Source organism: Erithacus rubecula (genome assembly GCF_903797595.1).
Source record: "Erithacus rubecula genome assembly, chromosome: 3".
NCBI classification, from domain to species: Eukaryota; Metazoa; Chordata; class Aves; order Passeriformes; family Muscicapidae; genus Erithacus; species Erithacus rubecula.
Window position 1 is genome coordinate 28,463,818 of NC_136689.1, and position 24,054 is coordinate 28,487,871.

The following is a 24,054-nucleotide window of genomic DNA, read 5'->3' on the forward strand; positions in this document are numbered from 1 at the left end:
AGCTCTTATGTCCAACCTAGACCCCGTGGGCAGGTTTGGGGACCTCACTTGGACCCAGTCTCAATGTCAAGTCTCAACAAATGCTGAACAAGGAAGAGGTGTAGGGATGGAGCAGAACAGTTAAAAAAAAAAAAAAAAAAAAAAAAAAAAGTGTTTTAGTCAAAGGAACTGCATTAAATAGTACAAAGAATACCAGTCAATGTTTCTCATTTTTTTGACTTTTCTGTCTTTTTCATATTCTTGTAATTCTTCTTTTGCATGGATAGTATATACCAGAGATACTACAATATCCAAGTAAAAGACACCTGTCCAGCAAAACAATCAGTCTTTGGAAATTAGGATCTTGTTATTTCATGGCTTTTGTCACCAATTTGAGAAGCTTCCCTGCGGGTCAGTGGAAGCTTCTCTACCCTTGTTTTGAGCTCACTTACTTGTGTTTCCACTGCTCACATGGATATATTCCTGTGTGCACAGGGAAGCTCCTCAGATTCACTGAGGGGAGCAGTCTCCTCTTCAGAACACAAACAGCCCTGGAATCCTCTATGAATACCTTTTCCCCTACCTCTCAAGGGCACGACCTGGCACCAGCATCAAAAGACATAGAGGCAGAAGTGATTGCCATTATCTGATTGTGTTGAGTCAGTTTTACCAAATCATGCCAGGAAAACAAAATGTTCCTGCCTCCATAATTCTAGAAGAGGCAATTTCTTTGTTATTTAATATGATTTTGAAGCAGATAGCCTGTGTAAAGTTTGCTTTGTTGCATGTTGCCCAAAGAAGATTCTCTTTGCCTTTGCTTGGTTCTTTGGCAGCAGGAAAATCTGTTTTTGCAGTGGATTTTCCATGCTCCATTAAGTTTATAGGTGTCTTATAGGCTATCTCTTAGTTCCTGTATTACTTTTTTACCCACAGAAACTGGCAGTGTGAGAATCTGTCTGGATCTGGTATTAGCTGGGGTAGCTCTGTGTCTGATCCCTTTTTTGAAAAAGCAGGTGAAGGGAAGTTGGACAAAAAATCTGTCATTAGGAAGTGCTGGTTAGGGATATTCCACCATAACAGGCACTTCAGTAATGGGTAACATAGATACATAAATTAATCTTTGCACAGTTGTCTTGTCCTAGAGAAAGTATGTGAAAATGGGGTTTTTTTTTCAATGAAGCAGGCTTCTAAATATACTGTTTGTTGTAGCACATAATGTTGGGGTTTTTTTTTCTGTTAGAAAGCTGTTGGAAAGCAGAGCAGCTTTTAAATGCTATTTCTAGCAGTAGAGGTTTCTCACAGGAAGAAAGGAGGCCCTGCATTCTGGGTGTTGGATTCTCTTTTAATTAATCAAAAGGCCAAACTCAGGAATTCAAGGAACACAGAAATATCCCTCATACCAAAGTTATCAGTTGCTTTGGCCAAGGATTGGGTTCTTCCCTGCCAATTGCAAATAACCCATAAGGAAGCCAGCCCACTGCAGCTGTTTTCAACACTGCCATTAGGTTCCTCCTGCTTCCTTCTTCCTCTGTGCTAATTCAGGGGGTCATATTCCTGCTCATGCAAAGTGTAACTCACAAGTTGAGGCCTGCTAAGCAAGGACTTCCAGCTATTTCATTCCTATAAGCACATAAATATTTATACCACCCCAGGGTTCCTTTCATGCTGAAAATAAAGGTAGCACTTGTCTGCTGTTAAAATATATTACCCAGGAGATAAATGACTTACCTCAGTATTAGGAAGATGGATGAGAGGAGTGGAAAATTGGCTATAATATTGGTTGGAAGATCCACTGAGTCCACAGAACCTTGCTGTTTACTTGAAACTCCTGCTGGGAACTGACATCGAGGTTGATAGTGCTGTGTTTAGCCATCAAGAGATGATTAATTAAAAGCTGTAATAAATGTGAAATATAGTGGCTGACAGATGCAGAGCCAGCTAAATTTCCTCGTGATGGGTAATGTGCACCATGGATTGATTATAACATCCTAACAGGGTGTGAATGGTGCTGTTGAAGGTACAGATGAGACAGGGAGGGTGTGCATAAGGCCACATGTAAAGTGGCAGTTTTCCTCTGTGGTATTTTGGTGCTCTACCTCTTCCTGTCCAACCTCAAGTCCAAATGTATTCTGATCAAGGCTGCTGGGAGTAATTTCCTACACACTGCACTGGAGCAAAGAAAATATCAGATTGAGGGGCTTAAAGTCCAGGTACAAGTGTAAGGTCAACCAAGTAAACTGGGATTCTGTGGTAGCTCAAATTCTTCTTCCTGGCCATAAAATGAGAGCTGGTGATGCTGTGTGTCTGTGCCCCTGCATGGCCAGCACAGGTTGCAAGGCTGTGTGAAGGTCTGGAAAGCTGCAGGGAGGCTCAGTTGTTAGTGGCAAGTGTGATGAGAGCATCTCTTGAGCCAGCCTGCTCACTTTCAGGGGCACAGCTCGGGCTGCCTCGCCCTTCAGTACACACTGCTGTCACTTGGGGGCCCCTCATATCCTCCTTCTCATCTGACACTGGATTTAAACAGAGCATGCTGAGAGCAGCCTGGTTTTCTTCCAGCAAGAATTATTTCATGGACCATTCCAGATTCTGATAAATGAAGTGTGCCTTGATGCCATTTTAGAGTAATATCTGTATTGAAATCAGAACTTGTGAAAATACGTAGGACTTGCCTTTGTGCTTTCCTTTGTTCAGGATAATTGTTGTGGCTTGCTGGATGATTAAAGGGCCTGATTGAAAACAAAAATATGGCATGTATAAGTGGAGGTTTAATGAAATAGTTATTCTTCCCTTAAAGTGTAATTGGTTTTGATATAACACAGCAAAATAAAGAAATTATCTATTCCTCTCCTTTTTTGGGGGAAAATATTTATTCTAGGTAATGAAAATCCAACTTGAACCAATAGGGCCTTAGTTTTGTACAATTTTTGTCTTATCTGATAAAAATAGATTGATTTTTCTCTTCCTTGAAATTGCTAAAAGAAGAAAGGACAAGAGGAAGAGTCTTATGAAAATCTTACCATTGGGGCACTTTATACTGCAAATTTGCAAACACCTACTCCAAAGGTTTTTTGAAAATATCTCTGCCTAGTGAGATGTGAAGGGGAAACACCATCTTCCACACCAACCATTTTTAATGTCCTTTCAGTGAGAGAGCTTTCACCCTCCCAGTGCTCCCTGTTGACTTGCTGCCAGCTGCTCATGTATGTAATGTATGGGTATGCTTAAAATCCATTCCCATCTATGAGGAAATGGATGGCTTGTACAAATACAGCACCATACATCACATACATTCTCCATATGTGCTGCAGTTTGGAATGTCAGTGAGCACAGGGAAATGAGGATTGGGGCTATTTTAGAGGATGGAAATGCCAGAGAAGAGACAGAGAAATGGAGCAATTTATTTGTTTGGATAAAACTCCCTTTTACTGAATTGCTTTAATGCTGTGCCTGTTTCTCGTTCTTCCTCTAGTTCTCTTTTGCTGCTTCTTTCATTGCAGTTTTTCAAATATGTAGGCAACAAAAAACCATGGCCAGTGAAATGGAAGATTACAATTATGCATCAGTATTCCTGTAACGTGGCTGCTCAGTAATGTCTCCTGGGAGTGTTACAATGAATATCTGACATTAATTGGCTCAGTACCTGTATGTCTGACCTTGCAGAAATTTTAATAGATCAATTCTACATGATCTTTACTGATAAAGAAAACTACTTCAGGCCAGGGGCTGCATCTTTGGGCATGCCTGCACCCCAGTGACAACCAGAAGTAGCAGTCAGATTCACTGCTATTCAAAAATAAAATAATAGAAAGAGGAATAATAAAGTGGTTTCTCTCCCTTGTTTTGCCAAGGTAGCTCAGTTCCTCAGAAATTTTTGACCCAATCAAAGTCCTTTTCACTGCTGGATTCTGTACACTTGATGCACAAATGCTGTTATCTCTTCTTTGAGTAGTACACGTATGGCCTTCATATTTGTGTTTGACATACTGAACAAAATAACTAAACCAGGTCAGAATTAGAGGAACAGCACCTGCTGCGACGTGCTTGCATTGAAACAGCTGCCTCTTTTGTGTCGCTGACTCTCCGGTGGCTGGCTCTGCCAGGAGGATCTCGCAGGGGGCTGCGCGCCGCTCTCCGGCAGCCGCCGCGTTTCAATGCGCCCTGCTCAGTCAGCAGCAAGCCCTCATCTCCCGCACTGCTCACTCAGCTGGCTTCGGCTGCGCCGGGCGGCTGGGCTGCGTGTGCACAAATGGGTGATGGTGCAGCTCTCTTCAGTTTCAGCCAGCGGAGAGGGAGACAGTCGCTGTATGAACCGCAGCCTAGCCAAAATTCACACACACGGCAGTCACTGGGCTCAACTTTCCGTGGGGGTGTTTGTTTCCTAAGTTAAAAAGTTGTTGAAAAGAAGGGAGATCAGTACACGAAGTATTTCAGGAGATGCTCAGAGGCACACACTACATGCCTGCCCCGCTGTTTTTATTGCCTTTATTGAAGTACAGTAGAGAAGCTTTACAGAAGGTGTATTCTGCCTTCCTGTAACTGGCATGCTCGGGAGCACTTGTCGCTTTCAGACTATTGTTACCTGTCCCCTGCTTTGTTTGACTGTCTGGGAATTAAACAAGCATCATCTTAGGGACAGGGAAACCCGCATATTCAAAAAGTCCCCCTCCTACTAGCTTCTGTGAATTAAAACCCAGCACACGGAGCCCAGCGCCGCTCACAAAGGGAGCGCGTTCCGGGGTGCAAGGAGCCCCCTCCCCAGCTTAGGTCTCCGGCAGCGGCCCCCGGGGCGGCGGGATGGCAGCCGCGGCCCCGGCGGGCACTGACCGCGCTCTCTCTGTCCCTGTCGCCCTGCGCACGGAAGGCGGACGATGGAGGCGGCGGCGAGCGGGCGCGGGAGGCGGCCGGCGCGGCGCTGGTGCTGCGGAAGGTGTGGTCACGCAGCCCGGCCCCCGAGCGGCGCGGGAGGTAAGGCTTCCGCGGCTCCGGGCGTGCGGGGCTGGGCCGGCCGGGCCGGGCTCGGCGGCGGCGGCGGGCGGGGCGGCGGCCCGCGGCCCCGGCAGGGCGATGGCCCCCGGGGCGGGAGCTTAGCGGCCGGGCGGGCGGCGGGGAGCGGGCGCCATGGGCAGCGGCAGGGTGCGGGTGCCCGAGGCGCTGGCGGGCCGCGGCGGGGAGCGGCCGCTGCCCACCTTCGACGTGCCTTACTTCAAGTACATCGACGAGGAGGACGAGGAGGACGAGTGGAGCAGCCGCTCGCAGTCCTCCACCGAGGATGACTCCGGGGACTCTCTGCTTTCCGACAGATACGTGGTGGTGTCGGGGACGCCGGAGAAGATTTTGGAGCATCTCCTCAGCGACCTGCACCTGGAAACCGCCCAGGACAAAGAGACAGGTAAGAGATCCCGGCGGGGAGGCGGCGTTGGCCGGGGATGGGGCAGAGGTGCTGGTCCCGGTCCTGGTCCTGGTCCCGGTCCCGGTCCCGGTGGCGGCAGAGCGGCGCGGTGCGGGGTCGCTCCCGGGCACCCCTGGCCGAAAGCCGCTGCCAGCCGGGGATTGCAGGGAGGAATCCCCGGTGCGGAGCGGTACCGGGAGGTGTCCGAGCGGCACCGGGAGGTAGCGGAACCGCTCGGCAGCAACTTGAGCCGGTTTACCTCGGGCTTTGGCTGCCGCCGGGGCAGCGCAGGCTGCGGCGGGCTTTGTACAGCAGCGTCTCTCTGCAGGCAGGGCTGCCATCCCTCGTAGCCTGCAGCTGCTCCTCTCTCCATCCGGATGCTTGCAGTGCACCTCAGCTCCTGGCCAGCTACTCGTTTTGCCACCACCCCAGTACTTTGGCGCGTTTGTTTCATAAAAATGGCTTATAAATTTCCTCATAGCCCGGGGCACACCTTATCGCCCAGTGCTCTACTTGTTTGTCTTCAACCAGAGATATTTCATTCCAGCCTAGAGCAATTTTATATGAATCAGGCTACTTGACATGCAGTTTAATTTCCAGCTGGATCTCTTGGCTATATGCACAGCTTGCTGTCACCAAGAGCTCATGGAGTAGTTTATCAGAAGTGCCTGCAATTCACAGATACTTTTAGTGGAAGTGGCCAGGCTGGTGAGACTTTTAGAGGTCCAAAATGCTGAAGAGGAGGGTAGGTGGCTGCCAAGGGCACTGTGATTTGGCCATCCTCAATAGGGTTAAAATGCATACTCCTGTACATATCTTTCTCTACAAATGAGATTACTGAGAATAAACACACTTTAATCCTTTTAAATGTCTGAAAAGATAAATAACATCTGTGATTCCCAGAGGAATGTCTCAGAACAAGTCATTAATTTAATGTGGGACAATAGGCATATTCTGAGTGCTGATGTGTCACTGCCCCAAAGAAACACATAGAGTGTCTGCCAGTGATATTATTGCAGTGTTCCTAGTGCTGCTTTTGTCTGCCTAGACATTAATATTTAGTGCAGAGAGAGGCTGTGGTTGTTTTCCTTCCACTAGGCTAGTTATGGGTGTAATTTACTTGAACCAGCTTGTAGGCAGTGTAGTGAGGATCCTTCCTTGGCCATTTAAGGTCGAATATTGGATCCCGAATAAGTTTTCTCATTAATGTTTATCACACACAGATTAGGGAACATCAGCTGCCAGTTTTTATAGTCCTTCATCTTGTTTTATAAGCTCACAATCTTTGCTGGAAAACAATGATACTTTCAGTAGTGATATACATTATATTTTCGTGTATGTAAAAGCAAAACGCTCCCTGTGTAAAGCGTTAGATGCTGTATACATCCTCCCATGTACTACCTTTTTTTTTTTTTTTTTTTTTTTTTTTTTCATCTCATTGCTCTCTCTCCCTCACATCACAGAGAGACTTGGTAAGCCTGGTCTTTTTGTTGTACAGAGGGGCTGGTAAACTGTCCTCAAAGCAAATGTTAAACCACTGCTTGCTTGGTTGTTAGCAGATGGCAAAGTATTTAAAGGTTGATTAGCTTCTCCTCACCTCTGCCTTATCCTAGCTGCTTTAGAAAGAAACAATTAGGCTCTGCCCTGTAGCCAGGGTTAGCTGGATCCCAGGGACAAAACAAAGTAGCTGTGTCTTCAGTTTTTTGCCATCACAAAGATGTGTGCTAAACCTTGCCCAGCAACCCTCCACTCCTTCAAGGGTAGTTCCTCAGACACCATTTTCTTCTGACTTTATCAATCTAGTAATACAGAACTTCATCAAAATGAAAGACTTAGGAGTTATGTTTCTCAGAGGTTTATGAGGGGGATGCCCCGTAATGTTTTTTACCAGCTTGTTTGGCAGACTCAGTTGCCTTTGGCATGAGGAAGTATGGGATGTTGATTGTGCATATGTACAGCTTTTGTGTGTACCTGAAGGCATCCTTCTGCCGTTTGGGTGCTTGGATTGGCTGGGGTTTGTATTTTTTTCTTGTTCCAATCTGGCCCATCTCAGAGAACGATCGAGTTGCAGAGCCCTGCAGGCTTGTGTTTTAGCAAGCATAGCTTCACAGAACATAAAAGGACAATGTTGTACCCAGCTGCTGCTCCTGCTGTCTGTTTGCCAGTTCCAGGATGACTTCTGTGGCCTCTTGCTTTCCCTGCAGCCCCCAATGCAGTTTTCTTATTTGTCTGTAAAGAACATGAGAAAGGGCTGTTCTTACACTCGCTGGTGCACAGGGGGCTGTTGTTCTGTTTGACCCTTTGCACTCCTTCCCAAGGAGGAATGCTCTGCTTGTTTTCATTCCCACCCTTTGTATAGCAAATGATAACTGCAGCCCTCTATGTCTGTGAAGAAAAAATCCACTATCCTGGGGCTGGTGTGGTTGTGGAACTCTGCCTTCTGTAAACACCACCATGGCTGAATGATGTGCCATGGATTGCTTCTCTATTTTCTAGATCAAGTCAGCAGATACTTCTTGCACCTGGGAGCATAAAACAGGTTTTGGGGTTGGTCTGGAAAAAACTTCATTGGTGTCCAGCCCAGTCTTCAAGGCTTACTTCAGCTGCTGCTAAACCTACAGCAAGAAACCTTAAGCACTCACCTTAATGAACTCTGCTATAATAAACAGGTGGGGACCCAACCCGAAGTGTTGTCCCAGTGCCTGTAACATAACAGAACACTGTTTTAGCAATTGAGGACATCTGAAGAAGATACTGCAATCTGCAAAGCTAGACTAGTCTATTGCTCTGGTGACTTCCATAGGCAGGATCTCTGGAAAGCCTAAGGTTTGCAAGACTCCTTGGGCTTAACTTACTTAGTAGTTGTTTAATGATTGAGGGATTTTTGTGATGACTGTGTCAGGGAGTATATGCGAGTTCTTGGGACATCACCTTATATTTGGGCTTGCCACTAACAAAGGCTTGCCAGCCTTCCATCTTAAAGGGAGGAAGTTTTCATCTCAGTGAGGTACCTGTAAAGTACCAACCCCCAAAAAGACTATTCTTGTTTCCTGCCATGGGATGGATGGAAGTTTAAAATTTCTGAAACAAACTACTTTTCTGAGTCATCTCTAAGGTTGTTGGAATCACTGGAGAATGCCTGCTGAGTGTGCATTTTAGAGTGCAATTTGACATTTCAAGAACTGAATAGAGAGATAGACTTCAAATATGTCAGTATTTAGGTGGAAGATGCAAAATGCACCTCCTGGTCTAATTGTCATCAAGAATGGGGATAAGAACAAGTAATTTCCAAGAGGCCAAATCTTAACATCTTGGGATCTCTAATCCCTTCCCATTGACTAGACCATTTATTTCAGAATCATTGTTCTTTTATGTAAAATCTTCATTTCTTGGATGTTAGCAGCATTTCCTTCTCTAGATATTATCCTGATGTCATCTCTGGAGTTTCCTCCAGCTGGTCTCTGTTCAAACATATTGTCTTGCTTTGTGGTGGTTACATTCAGCATTTGACAGCCTCTGGAATGGTGTAGTGATCATCACATCCACTGCTACTACTCTAGGCCTGCCTGGATTGCTCAGACCATTTCCTTCAGTCCTCTGGGTCACCTCTCCCAGGCAGCTTCAGCAGAACATTGCTGAAGTAGAACATAATCTCCCCCACTGCATCTGCTGACACCACATATCTTACCTCTCTACTAAAGGATTCATTTTAGGGAATGAATAGAGAAGAGATACATTTGTGAAGGTCTTTGAGAGCAGGAGGCAGAGGAAAAGTGTGATCTGGGGAAAGGAAATAAATGTGAGATGGTATGACTGGAACAACGTGGTGTCAGTACTAACTGATGTACCTTTGTAATAGACTGGGTGAAAGGGATTGTGGCAAGGAGGAGGCATGTCAGTTTTGTTAGGCTATTGCAGAAGTTGGGATGGCAAATGATGAAGAGCCTGGAGAAAGATTAAAGGGACAGAAAAAGAGGACAAATCCTCATGACAGCTAAAAGTGAGGCAGGAAAATATAAGTATGGTCTGGATGTATTTGGAGTTGGAAAAGAAAGGAGTGATGACCTTTGTACCATGCTGTGTCACCTTATCTGGGACTGTGCATGATCCTGGGATTAGTGAGAACTCTCCCTTGTCATACAGAAGCTGTTTTACCTTTAGGATTGCAACATACCACCTCGGAGGGGCCTTCAGACCATGTCTATTTGTCCTAGAAGTCCTGTGTAGTAAGGTTGAGCACATAATTTGTTTCTACACTGCACCAGTGACACTGCTGTGCTGTTGGGCAGTGGCACCCTCTGTGGAACTGTGTGTGACCTTGGAGGAGAATGGTACCATCTTCCATGAACTGACTGTAGTCAGCTGCTTAATAAGGTTTATGAGAAAGAGACACAGCTCTGCCTTTTCTGGATTCTCTTTTGTTTAAATATTTGAAGAAAGAAAGGTCTAGTTGATTTTTGATATTTTTCTTAGTTATGAAGGATGTTATTAGGTTTTTTTTGTTCACTTTTTGCTTTCTACTGATGATTAAAAGGTGTTGAAAAATGTATTCCTGTGACTGCCACACCATCAGTGTGTATCTGATGCATGTGGACTGATGTCAATGAGATTAAATATTTGCCCAACACTTTGTGATCCTACCTTCCAGGTTTTAGGATTAAGAGAATAAATGCCTACTAACCCTTCCTCTTAAGAGCCCTTCATAATAAAATATTGTCAGTCATAATTTTGAGGCATTTTGTAAACTTTTTCCTGAAGTTTAGGAAGATTTGGTAGAGTAAGTGGGATAAATGCATATTACTGCCATGCCCATAGGAGGGGAATAACATTTCAGCAGAGCACCTCAGTGAAGGAATAACAGAAAAGATAAAAAATACTAATATATATCAGTGCTCAGTATGAGAGGATCTGGGGAGGCTCTTGCAGACGACCATTGCTTTATGCAGTGTGAGTCTAAGCTATCTCTAAATTAGACTGTCAGTAGAAGTAGGTTTAGAATAAATCAATAAAATGAATAGTAACAAATCACCAGGATCAGATGTTCCTCCCCGAAGACTTCTGAAGGAACTCTGATATGAAATTGCTGAACTCCTTACAGTGGTGTGTAATCTATCATATAAAGCAGCTTGAGTGGCAGAGCAAGGTGGAAAATGTGATACCAATTAAAAGAAATGGTTCTATTTGGGGAACATCTAAGTAATAAGGCTGTCATTTTATCAATACATTATTCTAGCATGAACTGTTGCTGGAGTTGAAAGAAGCAGCTCAGCCTTTCCCAGCCACTCTTGCCACGGATGCCTCTGTGCTTCTACAGTCTGTCATGTCATTCTGTAGCACACTCAAAGCTGGTCCCAGTTGATACTAACCTAGGAAATACACAGTTATTAGTTTTGAGATGGATAAGTCTCTTGATCCACTTAATCTTTTAGTGACACCAAATTTGCCCCCCTGACACAGGGAGAAGGTGACAGGGAGTGAAAGGTGTGCAGGTGAGGACACCAGGAGAGAGGGACTGGTGTCTTTAGCAGCTGGACTTGCTTGCAGGAGTATGATTAGATGCAAAATTTCAGCATGAAATTAAGAATTTGTGCTGGGAAATTGGATGGCAGTACAGTGGATGCAGAAGGAAGAAATGCATAGAGAAACATACTGAGAAGCAGGAAATGTGGAGATTATTTTTTGCAGACAGTCCAGATCTTGTGCACACTGTAGGTTTGAAAGATCGTGAGGATATATATGATCTGGTGTGCCTGTATTTTATATTCATCTTTCAAAATGCTTTTGGTAAAGTCCCTTGCCAAAAATCCTGAAATAAATTTCAAGATTATTTTGCTCAGGAAGGAGATGTTTTTTAGGACTGATGATTACTTAAAGGGGAGAAAATGAAAGGTAGGAGTAAATTGTCTGTGTTTAAAATAGAGGGAATTTGCCACTGAAGACTGGGTGCTGCTGAGTGTGGGATGAAATCTGAGGTAACAGCATGTGCTGTTATTATTTAATGGTTGAGGATCTCCTGATAAATGAAGCCACAGTTTCACCTTTGGTGGCTGTGCAAGATTATATTCTATTACACCCTATTATCCCCACATCTGACTGCCTGTTTGAGCTGTTGTGCTACTTCAGGAAGCTGATCCAACTCAAAATTAGTCTCATGAAAGTAGTAAGAATGGGGCAGTGTAGAACTGGGAAAATAAGTTGGGAGCAGGCCCCTCAAACCAGCCCTATGGCTGCAGAAAGATGAAAGGAATAAAAATCTGCGTGACTGCAGGATAAAATTGCAGATGGGATCCAAGTTTGAAAAATGCAAAGTAATGTGTTTTTCTACCATGAAGAAGAGGAAATTCTTATTATACATATTCAGCAGGGTGCTGACTTGACTATTATCATGCAGGAAATAGGTCTATGGAGGTAATGTGGATAGTTCTTGAAAGTTTTTTGATCAGCACTGGTCAAAAAGGCAAGTGGTAATTAGGCTAATTAGGAAAAAAGTCAAGCAAGAGCTGTAGTTATACCACTATGGAACTGTGAAATATGCAATGTATAATATGATTCCTTCTTCTCCCCCAGCTCAGGTTGAAAATGAAGTAAAGAGCAGCAAGGGTGATTAGAATTATAGATTAAATACATCTAATAAATAGTCTAGGGCTGGTCATTGTAGGAAGGCAGCTTTTGGTAAAGGAGATACATGGTGATCCACAAGGCTGTTAATGGTGTGGGGAAGGTGAGATTGTAAAGATGGCTCATTGTTTCTCATAATGAGGCAAAGGGAAGTGGTTTTCTGGTATAATGCACAGCTAAACTGTGAAATTTGTTGTGAGTATTCTGTGGAAGCCAAAATTTGGAAGGGTTTAAAAATGATTTAGGCAAAATCCTGGCAAAAACTCCATCACTGCAGTGATGTCAATACAACTTCCCATTTGGAAAATATACACTCAGTGTTGCTGGAAGATGCCGTGCTACCTCATCTCTTCTGCTATACTTGGACTGACCTTGTGCCAGGTAGGTTTAGGTATCTTCATAGGAGACAATTTTTTTCCTTTGATAGGATTATTTTCTGTCACAGTGGGGAGCTGAATCAGCTTGCAGAAGGAGCACCATGTCTGGGATTCACTACAGACAGTGTGTCACATACTGCAGTACTGAAGATAAAGGGAAATAGCAATGAGGGAAAGATGTCTAAGATGCTCTCTCATGTCAGGAGCCCAGACAGTTTTTTCTAAGAAATGAGGACATGAAGCCTGAAAAGGGTTTATTTGCACTTGGGCACTAAAACTTGTTTGAGCAAACCTTTGGAAAGGCAGAGTCTTGGGAATGCTGCTCCTGAGGTGTCTCACCATTGTATCCAATACTGGGAAACTAGAGTCAACATGGGGGATGATAAACACTTTTATTCATGATCAGGACTCTCTTTGTAGATGGTATTTTTTCAGTTCATCACTGCAAATACTTTTATGCTGTGGGTACACTTAGCAAGTTAGACCCTCTCAGGGAGAGAAAGTAACTGAGGCAGCATCAGAAAAACACATGGTTTTGGTGTGCCCAGGAGCAGTGAGGTGCTTTGTGCTCTGCAGGCACCTAAATGCATTATTTTTGAACTCAGTGCAAGAATACCTGCTAGAGCCCCAAGTGTTTAATGTTCTGTGTTCGAGTCAAATTTGCAGAAGAAAAAGCTACCCATTCTCTATGACAGCCAATTGGATCATAGTATTCTCAATATAGTTTCTCAATCTTTTCCCTGTAATTCAGTAATTCATTATTGCCAGTTGTCACCTTTTGCTTGTGAGAAAGTGATAAGGAGCTGTCATGAAAGCCTAGTGTGAAACCATTTATTATGAAGATGTGCATTGTAGACAATATCAGTGTTTTTGATGATCTTAGTTGTTTAAGCAGAAAAGAATTGGAAGTGTAGGTGTATCAAGAGAACATTTTTAATGGTAAAAGTAATTTTCTTTGACAATGGGAAAGGCTTTTAAGTCAGAAAAGGCAAAAAAATGTTCGTGTGTTGTACTGCAAAATAAGCTTGGGTGATAAAAGCATTTGGATGAGGGACCTGGAAGATAAGATGTTATGACACTGGGAATTTAGAAAGGTTGCTGGAAATGTAACCCTAAAGACATTTGTTTAATCAGTTATTTATAACATCCCTTTTGCCCTTATAATATTGGAAGTTTAGGTGCTATAACTATCAAATCAATGGAGTAAGTATTTCAGATATATGAAATTATATATCATATATATATATATATATATGTGTGTGTAAAAATATAAATTACCAGATACATTAAGTAGCTGGGACCATAAAGAGACATGTTTGTATATTTGAAAATTGTTCCTACAGAACTTTTTTCAGAATTATGCTTTTGATAATTCCTAATTGTCTGGTGATGCTCAGCCAAAAAATGTATGGAAGGGATAAAAAATTATTGGAAGACTTTATAAAAATTCTTGTATTTTAGTGATAAAAAGAATAGCAGATGTTGCTTCTTAGTTTCTGCTTTAGTGTGAATGCTTTTCTAATCACTCGAGTGTGGCTGGTCAATGTCAAATGTAGCAGAAATAACTCTTGTTCCCAGGTCAGAAGGTTCAAACTGAGGGCCACAAAGTCGAAGGGGAAAACTGAGTCTCACTGCACAGGGGTCATGCCAAAGAAATCTCTCTCATCAAGAGATGTCATCTCCTGTCATCTTAGATATATGCTAGCCACTTAGGTTGATTTCCTGTCTGGCTCAAATGCTGCACAGGAGGTTAGGTCAGTTCCATAGCTGCAGGTCTGGAGATAAAGCAGGACAGGTACCTTCTGTTGTAACTAGTGTCACACTGCCTCTAGTGAGCCATAAGAACACCAAAACCAAAACAAGTCAACATCAGCTTAGCAAAAATTCATAGCCAAATTCTGAAACTAATCTAAACTGTGGTAGCTTTTGCTGACTTCTGTTTACTAGAGGTCCATTCCCCTGCAGAAATTTGATCAAATCACCAAGAATATGGAGGGAGAGGATAACCTCTATTGCAGAGGTGACACAGCTTTCTAGATCCTCTCAGCCCCCAGATACAGCCCTGCTTCATCTTTTCCCAGGACGTGGCTCACTGAAGCTGACTATAAAACATGTACAGTTATCTAAAAAATGCTGTTTCTAGTAGATGAAAGGTGGGATCTGATTTTTAAGAGAGTAGTGTGTGAGGAATAGCAACAGATGGTGTGTGGGCTGGCAGGTCAGTTAGCTGTGAGAATGGGGACTGGAACTGTAAAAATGAAAGATCAGTGTTGCTACTTCTTATAAGGTGTCCACACACCATGTTCCTTCAGTGGGAGCCACAGACCACCTTGTCCTTCAGAAACCCCAAACATAGGACTTTTCACCACAGGTCCCCCATTCATCCTTCTCTTTGTTTAGTGTTGCACTCCTTTTCTTCCTCCTTAAGGAGGGGAGGAGTTTTTGTACTATCTTTTACCATCAAACCCTGGTCTGCAAGCTGTTGAAAAGCTGGACTCTGTCATCCAGGTACCAAACTGAGATTCCCGAGCTGCTGACCTAAGTAGGTGTTTGTACACTAATGACTCCCATGTTGCTGTTAGCACTTACTGCAATGGTTGTTGAGTTGGAATCTTGTTCTCAGGATACAGCAAGCATCCCTTCCTGAAAGCAGAATCTGTAATGATATAAAACTCAGAGATGGTGCTCTGAAATTCAGATTTTTTTTTTGTTTTTTTTTGAAAAAAGCTTTTATGGAATGGGGGAGTTTTTGTGTAAGAAGGGTGAAAAGATAAAACTGCATCTTGACATGCTTGCTGTATTTCAGAGTCCAAGAATACAGCTCATGCACTGTCTTCAGAGTTTGAATTCCAGTGCTCCAAGTTGCTATAATACAATGATTTTCTTGTGAGATTAACATTTTCTGAGGAATATAAAGAGCGCCTTCATTCCCCGCCCACAGGGTGGAAGGAGGGATTCACTGCAGACCTGTGCTTTGAGGTTATGTATTAAGAATCTGAAAGAAAGCTGTTCCTCAAAGAGGCTTTTTTCCCTCTTGTGGACTAAATTTACTCTCATGCTGTTAATTCCTCCTTCCCCCGCAATCCTTCTTAACATGCCCTGAGTTCAAACTGTTTCACAGTACTATGGAAGTAGCAGCCTTGGTCTTTTTGTAGGCAAGAGTGGGACTGGTTTTGGCTATAGTCAAACTACAATTATTGCTACTTTACTGAGCTCCCTGTCATGCTCCCTGTTACTGCCTTTAGGTGATGCTTGGTTGTGCAGTGTACTGATGCAGTCCTTTTCTTTCCCACTTTACTGCTTTCTGTAAATCCCTGTGCTCAGAGGTCACCCGGGGAGATTAAGAACAAAAAGCCACAACCCAAGACCTATTTGTGAACCATTAATTGGTATAGATTTCTGCCTATTTCCCAGTGGGCTCTTTGTGGGCTCTTAAGACCTCCCTTAATAGCTGGGGACCCTGGGCTGCATTACAGCATGGAGTGCCTCTGCTTGCTGTGTAGCTGAATAAATGCAACTGCTTGAGAAAGGCTGGGGCGTTGGCAAACTGGAGCCAGCACTCTGGATTACCAGGTGCAGCAGAGCCTGGCTCTGCCCCACCCTAGCAGTGGCTGCTGCCTTCTCTAGCATGTGCAAGGGAAAGGCAGAAAAGGAGCAGATGAGACAGCTGCTGCTAAAGGCCAGATTTTCTGTGTGCTGGAAGATGTTTCAGGGTGTTCTGCTGTGATTTGTGATGTTTTGCTAGGTTTTGATTTCAGTGGGCAAGGGAGGAGATTGGCTGTTGGATGTAGAAATAGATGGTTGTAGCAGGAATACTTCTGTGAGAGAGTGTTTTTGTGTCTAAAAAGGAGATAATGGAGCAGAATGCACTGAGCATAAATTCAGAAGCTCTGTGCACTAACTGCAATTGGTAAACTCATAATGCAGGTTTTAAATTGCTGTTGCTTTTTTTAGACGGAAAAGTTTGATCCAGCTTGCTATTACTTGGGGTGTATAACACCTTCTAAGAGAGTCTATGTAGCTGGCATTGGAGCCAGTCCTGCTTGTTTTTTTAGAGTCAATTTTGATCCTTTCAAAGATTGAAATAGGAGTAGAATTACAGCACTTTGACAGCCAGAGGTTTTTCATGAGATGTCAGTTACCCTCATGGAGTATAGATGGCACTGACAGAAAGAGCTTTTCAGAATAGCATCAGTTACTGCAATAAAATACATTACTTCTCCCATCTTCTCGACAAAAAATACTGATGTGAGCTGTAGCTGTGGCAGCTGTTCACACCACTATCTCCCAAGCCAGGCTGAGATCATGAGATGACCTTGTCTTAGTTCAGAAAAGCTTGTGAGATCCTTCTAAAACCAGGATCATACTCTCTGTCTGATGTGAAAATGTGAAAATGGCTACAAGGGCACTGAATGTAAAAACATTTTGGGGTGAGGGTTTGGGGAAAATAAATGAATGTAAATTAGTAACAACATTGATGGGTACAATTTTGATGGAAGCTAATAATAAAAAACTTTGGTTTTCTTGTGATGGCACATGGCATGAATTGTGATTTTGTTGCTTTGCTTGAACTGAGTTTTGATGGAGATATAAATTACCAGAATGAGAGATGTAATAATGGAGAAATCATGCTGGAAGCTTTTACATCTCACATTTTATTGCTTTTCAGTTTCTTTCCTTTTTTCCTTTTTCTACACCCTGCATCCTCCTCCTGCTATTATCCCTTCTCCTCTCACTGCCCACACTGCTCTTCCAATTCCACAGACAGCCTTTCTTTAACCCTTTTCACATCCATTTCTTGGAATTTAGGGCTGGTTGAGCTCTCTCTAGGAACCACTGCAGTTAAAATCAGAAAGCCAGATCCTGATTTTGTTCTTTCCCAGACATGAATTCAGAGCCCCAGCATCAATACAATAATGAAACCCTTGTTGTATTTCATTCCCTGCCCCATAGGAGCCTTGTCCATGGGATTTTGTTTGTTGATACTGTTAGTAACATCATGGGGGATGTACAGCCACAAGCTGGAAACAAACAAACGACAGAGAAAAACAACCACAAACAAATAGCATTTGTCAGATCCCCATGTCAAAGGGTTTTCATTCAAAGCCTTAAAGCATCAGTGGCCATGCAGCATTGTCCCAAAGTGTGAAAACCACCAAGAATGGGCAGATGCAAACATTTTGCCTGTTCGGGTAACTGCAGCTTCTCTTACTGTTTGTAGATGTTAACTTCTCTGTGGCTTTAGAGTTTAACTCTGTAACAGGCAGGTGGAAAATTTCCATCCCAGTTTATGCCATCAAGCAGTGGCATGGGGCTACAACAGGATGATTTAGCAATTCAGCACACACCTGCATCCCCCTTTCCAGCAGGCAAAATGCTTCCTCACTTCCACTTTGGCTGTGCAGGCATTGAGCAGAGGGTGGTTCTTAGGATGGACCTGGTGCAGAGGGTGGTTCTTAGGATGTACAAACAGGTGCAGACCCCTGTGTGTTGTGAGGAGGCAGCCCTGGACATGCTGCAGGCTCCTTGCTGTCCTCTCCCCTGGATGTCCCTGGAGCAGGGCCAGGGAAGCAAAGGGACACTGTCTATTCCCTCCTTGCTCTCCTTGTGCACTGTAGAGCTCCTAGGCCACAGTAGCTTGCAAATCCCTTGGAGGCTCTATCAGTGCTGGGGCTGCTGATGGGCACAGAGCCCTTCCCCAGGGCAGTGTGACACCCTGGAGCCACTGCCATTGTGGCACCTCTGAGGTTTGCTGTGGGCAGAAGCCCCAAAGCACACGCAAAGGAGATTTTGGGATGTGAGCAGTTGGGAAATATGGGCATGTTGGACAAACTAAGACTAAACCTGGAGGCAGGGGAAGGTCTCTGCCAGCTGAAATTGAGCTTCTCCCATTGCAAAGAAGACATTTTCCTGAGGTGTGTGTACCATCACTGGCTTCAGGGAAATTTTGTTATGGTCTCCAGCATGATGGCCCATCTCTGCAGGCAAATATGTCATGGGCTGCTTGTGCAGCTTATGTAAATACCTTGAACAGGTTTTTTTTCTTTGATGTGTGAGTACAGATCGTGTTATTATTCATGAGAATCTAATTTTCCTTCTGGGGTGAGGGTTTTGACATGCAAATGGGCCATAGGGCATTTGAGGTTACATCACAGTTTAACGGATAAGTCATTTGTTCAGGGAGTCAAGGTTAGTAGGATGTAATTTGGGAAGTTACAGTTATGTTCTTGATTACAAAGAACAATAAATATTTGATAACAGTTTTCTAAGAGCATCTGGAAAACATGAAAATGCCATCAGCTTTGCAAGAAACTGCTGTACTGGGTTTTCTTGACAAATGGAGAGGATTCAGGAGTTTCCTGGACTGTATGGTCGTGTAGGTCTGGGATGAGGGAGTTTACAGCAAAGGGTAGGAGCAGTTGCTCACAGTGCTGCTATTTGTAGTGTTTGGAAGAAAGCCAGCTCCTCTTCTGACCCTCTGTGACTTGGGGGAGTCCTGGGTGTGCATCAGGGCAGAGAGACCAGCAAAGTCTGTGATTAGATCATACACAAACTCCACTGAGGTGAATCTCAGAGTTTGGTGTCTCCTTACTGCAGAGAATGTCAGCTCTATACCATCAAGCTCCAAATGAAACAAAAAATTTCAAATGGGAAATGAATGCACCACTTCCTCTGCTAATCTGTGAATCCAGAGATTCACAGCATTTGGCTTGACTATTCATGATCTATTTACCTTTTAAAATTCAGACATAGGCATGTGTGTGATGATTTATTCCTCCTTGTAATTGGATACAGTGATTAAATGAGCTTGCATATTATAGTTCGTTGTCCTCCTGGGATGTGGGCTACTGTTTCTTCAGAACAGCAGCTCCTAATGGAATTAATTCCAACTCCTGTATGTTTGCTGTAATCAGTGATGTGTTTCTAAAAACTGATATGGAAAATCACTTTTAAATGTATGTTCGTATGTAAGAAGTATTCGTCTAGCTGAAGGGTGGTATGTAATCCTCAGGGTCTTCCTTTAAGATGCTTTGCTACCTTCTCTGACAGGCTCTTTAGGAACAATAAATATATGTTCACTATTTTGTAACCTGAAGGATGCTGTAGGAGGCATTACACCTAGCAGAAATGTTTACCAGGATGCAGCCATGGAAAAGTGATTGCAGTCTGAGACTGTCATCACATAATTGATGATTTCCCATGGGCTAAGCAGTGGTGATATGGAAAGCATACTGCTTCTTAGTAAGAAAAAATAATTTTTTATAATTGCCTTTAATGACTAATTGAATAAGCATATCAGTTTAATAAAAAAAAGGAGAGAGAAATTATGCTGTTAGCCTATTTAATTTGAAGAGGGTTTGGAAAACTGATAGGCAAAGGCAATTTGCAGTGGGATCTGAGTCACATTTGATGGTGTTGGCAAACAACATTGGTGTTATCTGCATGGGGACAGTGGGTTTGTGTGCTCAGCCTTGGCAGGTACCTCACCCTTTCCTGAGCCCATATCTGCTTCCTTTTCTCTGTACACTGGCAAAATAAAGTATGTTTTATGAAAACTGTGCTGGCATTTACAGCCTAAAAGAGCTATAGAAATGAAAGATGGCAGTGAGCAGTAATCACAGCCAGGTGCTGTAGTGGTGGAACATGGTCATAGAGCAGATGATCCAAGAGGAGCCATTTAATACAGTGGCTTATCTGTTATGGCATTTTGTGATTTTTACCTTTTTCCTTAGCATTGCATCAGATTTGTGCATGCTTGTGCAGAAGGGTGGGGTTTATCTGTCAGCCAAGGAGATTTCCCTGTAAAGTCCAGGAGACAGCTGGCTGTCTTGATGAAATGCTAAAAATTGAGTTTTTAGCCTTTCCATTAAATAGAGAGTGCATCTCCTGCATTAGATGCTTTCCAGTGTGTGCATGAAAAGCATAGTATCTCATAAGATTTGGAAAAGAAAGATACAAAGGAAGAAAGTTGGAATATATGAGGCCAAAGTTAGGCCTCTCTGAGGGCTGTGTTTTGCATCTATTTTTTTTTTTTTTTTGAATGAATCAATAAATAGCGCTAAAAACTGAAATAATGGCAAAATGAATATAAACCTTTAAAAAATTACCCCACTGTGCTTTCATCTATAATTGCTTGCTATTTCCACTTTATTTAACTGAAATAAGCAGGGCCATCAAATAAAAAACCCTGAGTAATTACAGTACAGTTGAACCAAGGATCTAATGCTGAACTCCCCAATGAATGTGAATAGTTTGAAAATTATCAAAATAAGGGTCTTCTATCTTAAGCTGAGATGCAGTGTATTGCAAGCAGCCAAATTGCACACAAACACAGTTCAGCTGCCACATGAAAATATGCTCATGCAGGTGTTTTAATACTTACAAGCAGCTGAACTCTGGATAATATCTGTTTCTTGTGTCTTGCCCCGTATGATCTTTAAACAGTGCAAGCAAGAACCTTTTTGATTTGCTTTCATTCTGCTGTCAACTCAGGGTTGTACTGACAAACACAATTGTTTGAAGTTTTTAGATGTTCTTAATACATATGCAGACTATGTGCAAGGCATTTTTTTAATGCTGTCTTCCATTAAGTTGTGAGAATAATAAGCAGAAAAGCTGTCTTTAATTGCTTGTTAGCCTGTCACTGGGATAATTTGAGTGTCTCAGTGTAGCAAGTACAATTTCAGGTCACAATTTAAGGACCTATGTCTTATTTATAAGTCTACACTGAGTGTAACAATGTATTTTAACACCACCGTCATGAAACTCATCAGATTTTTTGGAACACATTCACCTCATGGGGAAGCAAAGTGCAGTTGCTGTGTGAGTGTTCTGGTGCTCATTGTTCTGCTTTTATTTTGTGAATCTGTGCTTCACTGCTGTGGGGAGTGGGGAGGAAGATGTGCAAGTGCAAGGTGCAAGCATTGCCCTGTTTGGTTTTTGGGTTCTCTTGGGTGTCATGCCCCATGTGCCAGCTCCCTCCATTGTGTATCATAGGTGTGTTGTTAAATATTGAATAAGTTATTCAGAGCTATCTGAGAGTTGTTTGCCCATCAGCCTGAAGTGTTGTATACTCTGGGCAAAATGCTGGAAGTGACATCCTTCACCAGCCACAGCAGTGACATTGCAGCATGCCAGTGTCTGTCTGTGGGGTTTGCAAGATGTGTTCCTCCCTCCCCTCTGCCCTCTCCCCAGCACAGCCTGTGACACATCACAGTCATCCAGAGCCTTTGCTGGGCCTTCTGCCTCCATATGTCAGAAGATGTTAAGTGAGTCTCTGCTTTTGAGGTTACATGACAGTGGGCCACAGCTGTGTATGCAAGACCCTAACCTAGTGTGCCTGACCCAATACACCAAAAATATCCCACCACTTGACCTGTGCTGGAAGAAATGTGTGGTCTGTTCATTAGTATAGTGCATGCTATTCCCATCTTGTACAGAGATTTGGACCAAATTAGACATTTCTTGCTCAGATGAAAATGCCATAATTCCCTTTATTGGCAATTCTGTCAAACCCACAGAAGCCAGGAGTGATTTGCCAGTGGAGGCTTTGTCGTGCTAGGCTTCCCTGAAGAGATGCTGTGATGTTCACTGCACATGCTCCAGTGCCACATGTTGGGGAGTTTGCACTGCTTTGCATATTTATGATAATTTGGCTCCCAGGGGCAAACAAGATACTCCTTATATCTCCTTCCTTGGGCTGAAGCACAAAGAAATTTCCCTTTGCTGCCTTGTAGGGGGGAAAATAACAGATCAAAGCTTCTTGCTAAACACTTTTTAAAATACACAGTGTGGATCCTTACATTTCTGTTCCCCTAAGGGACCCATCCCTCTGGTTGTATGGAAAGCAGTAAGCAGCAGGTGATGGGATAAAGCTGCATGCTGGAGTCTAGGCATTATACCTGACCTGCAGAGCTTTAGGTGGGGAGGGCACTGCCATGAGTAATTTGGCCTGTCCTTTATCTGTGTCATGAACTGGCATGGAATGTATTCTGGTCACAATACTGCAGTTGTCATAATCTGCTGGACTGGATGTTGTCCAAATACAGTGGATTTGGAAGTAAAACCTTCTTGGGGTTAATAGTCTCAACTTGAAAATAGTGCCAATTAGGAGTTTATATATATATATATATCTCCAAACATATATGTATTTTTGGGTTGTAAACAGAAAATTTGGGTTAATTCTCAGACATGTCACTGAGAAGCAGACTGTTTTAAAGCATCTCAATGATCGAGAAATTAGGAACTCACAAGCATTTTTTGAAGATGTGATGATTTTTCTGCTTATATGTAATATTAGATTTGAAGTTTACTGTTTCCTAGGAGTAGATTTTCCAATTCAGCAATGACAAAGACACTCTGAACTTGAAACTCAAGCATTGGACAGCAAAGATGAAAAGAACAAAGATTAAGTGCATCTTCCTTCGTGTCAACTTTTTGAAAGCTGAATGTCTGATTTTCAAGTTCCCTTTAGTGTGCTGGACTCATGGACCAGGCAAAAGGCTCAGGCAGCCTTAAGGCACCTTAGAGCACCAAACTGGTGGGACCAGGCTTCCAGTGACAGAGGGGAGAGATGGTGCAATGTGTGTCCTTTCTGTGCACTGCTGCCCATTCCTGGAGGATGACTGTGTGCTGTGCTGCCACCAGGCATCAAAAATCCTGTCCTGCTGGCACCACTGAGGCAGTGTCAGCTCTTGGTGGCCCCTGGAACTCTGTCACTGAGGAGCTCGAGTTGGAGACATTGCATCTCTTGATTGCCTGAGGAGGTGGGCAATGGCACTGACACAAAGTTCCTGTGCAAGACAGAAGCAGAGAAGTAGAACCTTGCCTTGGACTTGCTCATACAGCTTTCACTGGGCCACACCAGTGCCTGGGGTGCCAGGCAATGTGCAAGCTGGAGGTGCAAGCCCAGGAGGGCACATCACAGCAGGCTGTGCTCAGGCAGCTGGTCTGCAGGCAGAAGGATGAAAGGGAGCCATTAAATCTTTTATCCTCTCTCCTGCTGCTCCAGGCAATCCTGGCCTGGCTGGCTTATTATAATCAATCGATGGGTTTTTCTCCTCAAGTACTTTGGGAGATGCCTGATGTGAACAAGGGGTGTCTGCATTTTGCTTGTGTGTGGATTTCACATGTGCATTAGAATACCTCCTTTTACTGTAAAGTTTCACTGCATGGAAAGCTTCAGTGTTTTAGTTGCAGCAGTCAAAGGCACTTTTTACACAAAAAGTATCAATAGCTTAGAGTGACTGTTATAGGAAACATTTCTAATGCTTCAAAAAGTATAAGGCTGGAGGATTTATCCAGTAATTTCAAGTAACATTGACCATTATAGCTGCACGTGAATCACCAGGGCTCCCTCCCACCTGGGGAAAAAAGAGAGCTTCAGATTTCTGTGTGGAAAAATTAGTGTCTCATTAAAGCTGGACAAGTTTGACATTTGCTCTCTGCCTGTGGTTTCAGGGCTTTTTGTCCCTCCAACAAAATAAGAAGCTGCTCCAATACATGTAATAGCAGCAACTGGAATGCAACTTTAGGAGCATCTTTGACCTTACCAGACAGAATGTGTTTGATTGATTCTGCAGATGTTAAAAATACTGCCAGAAATTTCTGGCAGATGACCTTAGAAATGATTCCTAGTTCTGACTTTTGTGCTCTAATAAAAAATGTGGTTGTACAGGTTAAATATCTTGC

General features: G+C 43.3%; 1 protein-coding gene across 3 annotated transcripts in view; it reads left to right on the forward strand.

Annotated features, from left to right (window-relative positions):
• RAPGEF5 (Rap guanine nucleotide exchange factor 5) overlaps positions 1-24,054 on the forward strand; it is a 154,848-nt gene that overhangs the window by 87,412 nt on the left and 43,382 nt on the right. The window contains exons 10-11 of one of the 3 annotated variants that reach the window (XM_079302279.1): positions 4,841-4,944; positions 5,280-5,368. The exons of 1 other annotated variant lie outside the window; for it this stretch is intronic. In XM_079302279.1, coding sequence (XP_079158405.1) covers positions 4,841-4,944; positions 5,280-5,368 — 193 coding nt within the window. The remainder of the gene's footprint in view (positions 1-4,840; positions 4,945-5,279; positions 5,369-24,054) is intronic. One more of the 3 variants, XM_079302280.1, reaches the window with a different exon arrangement.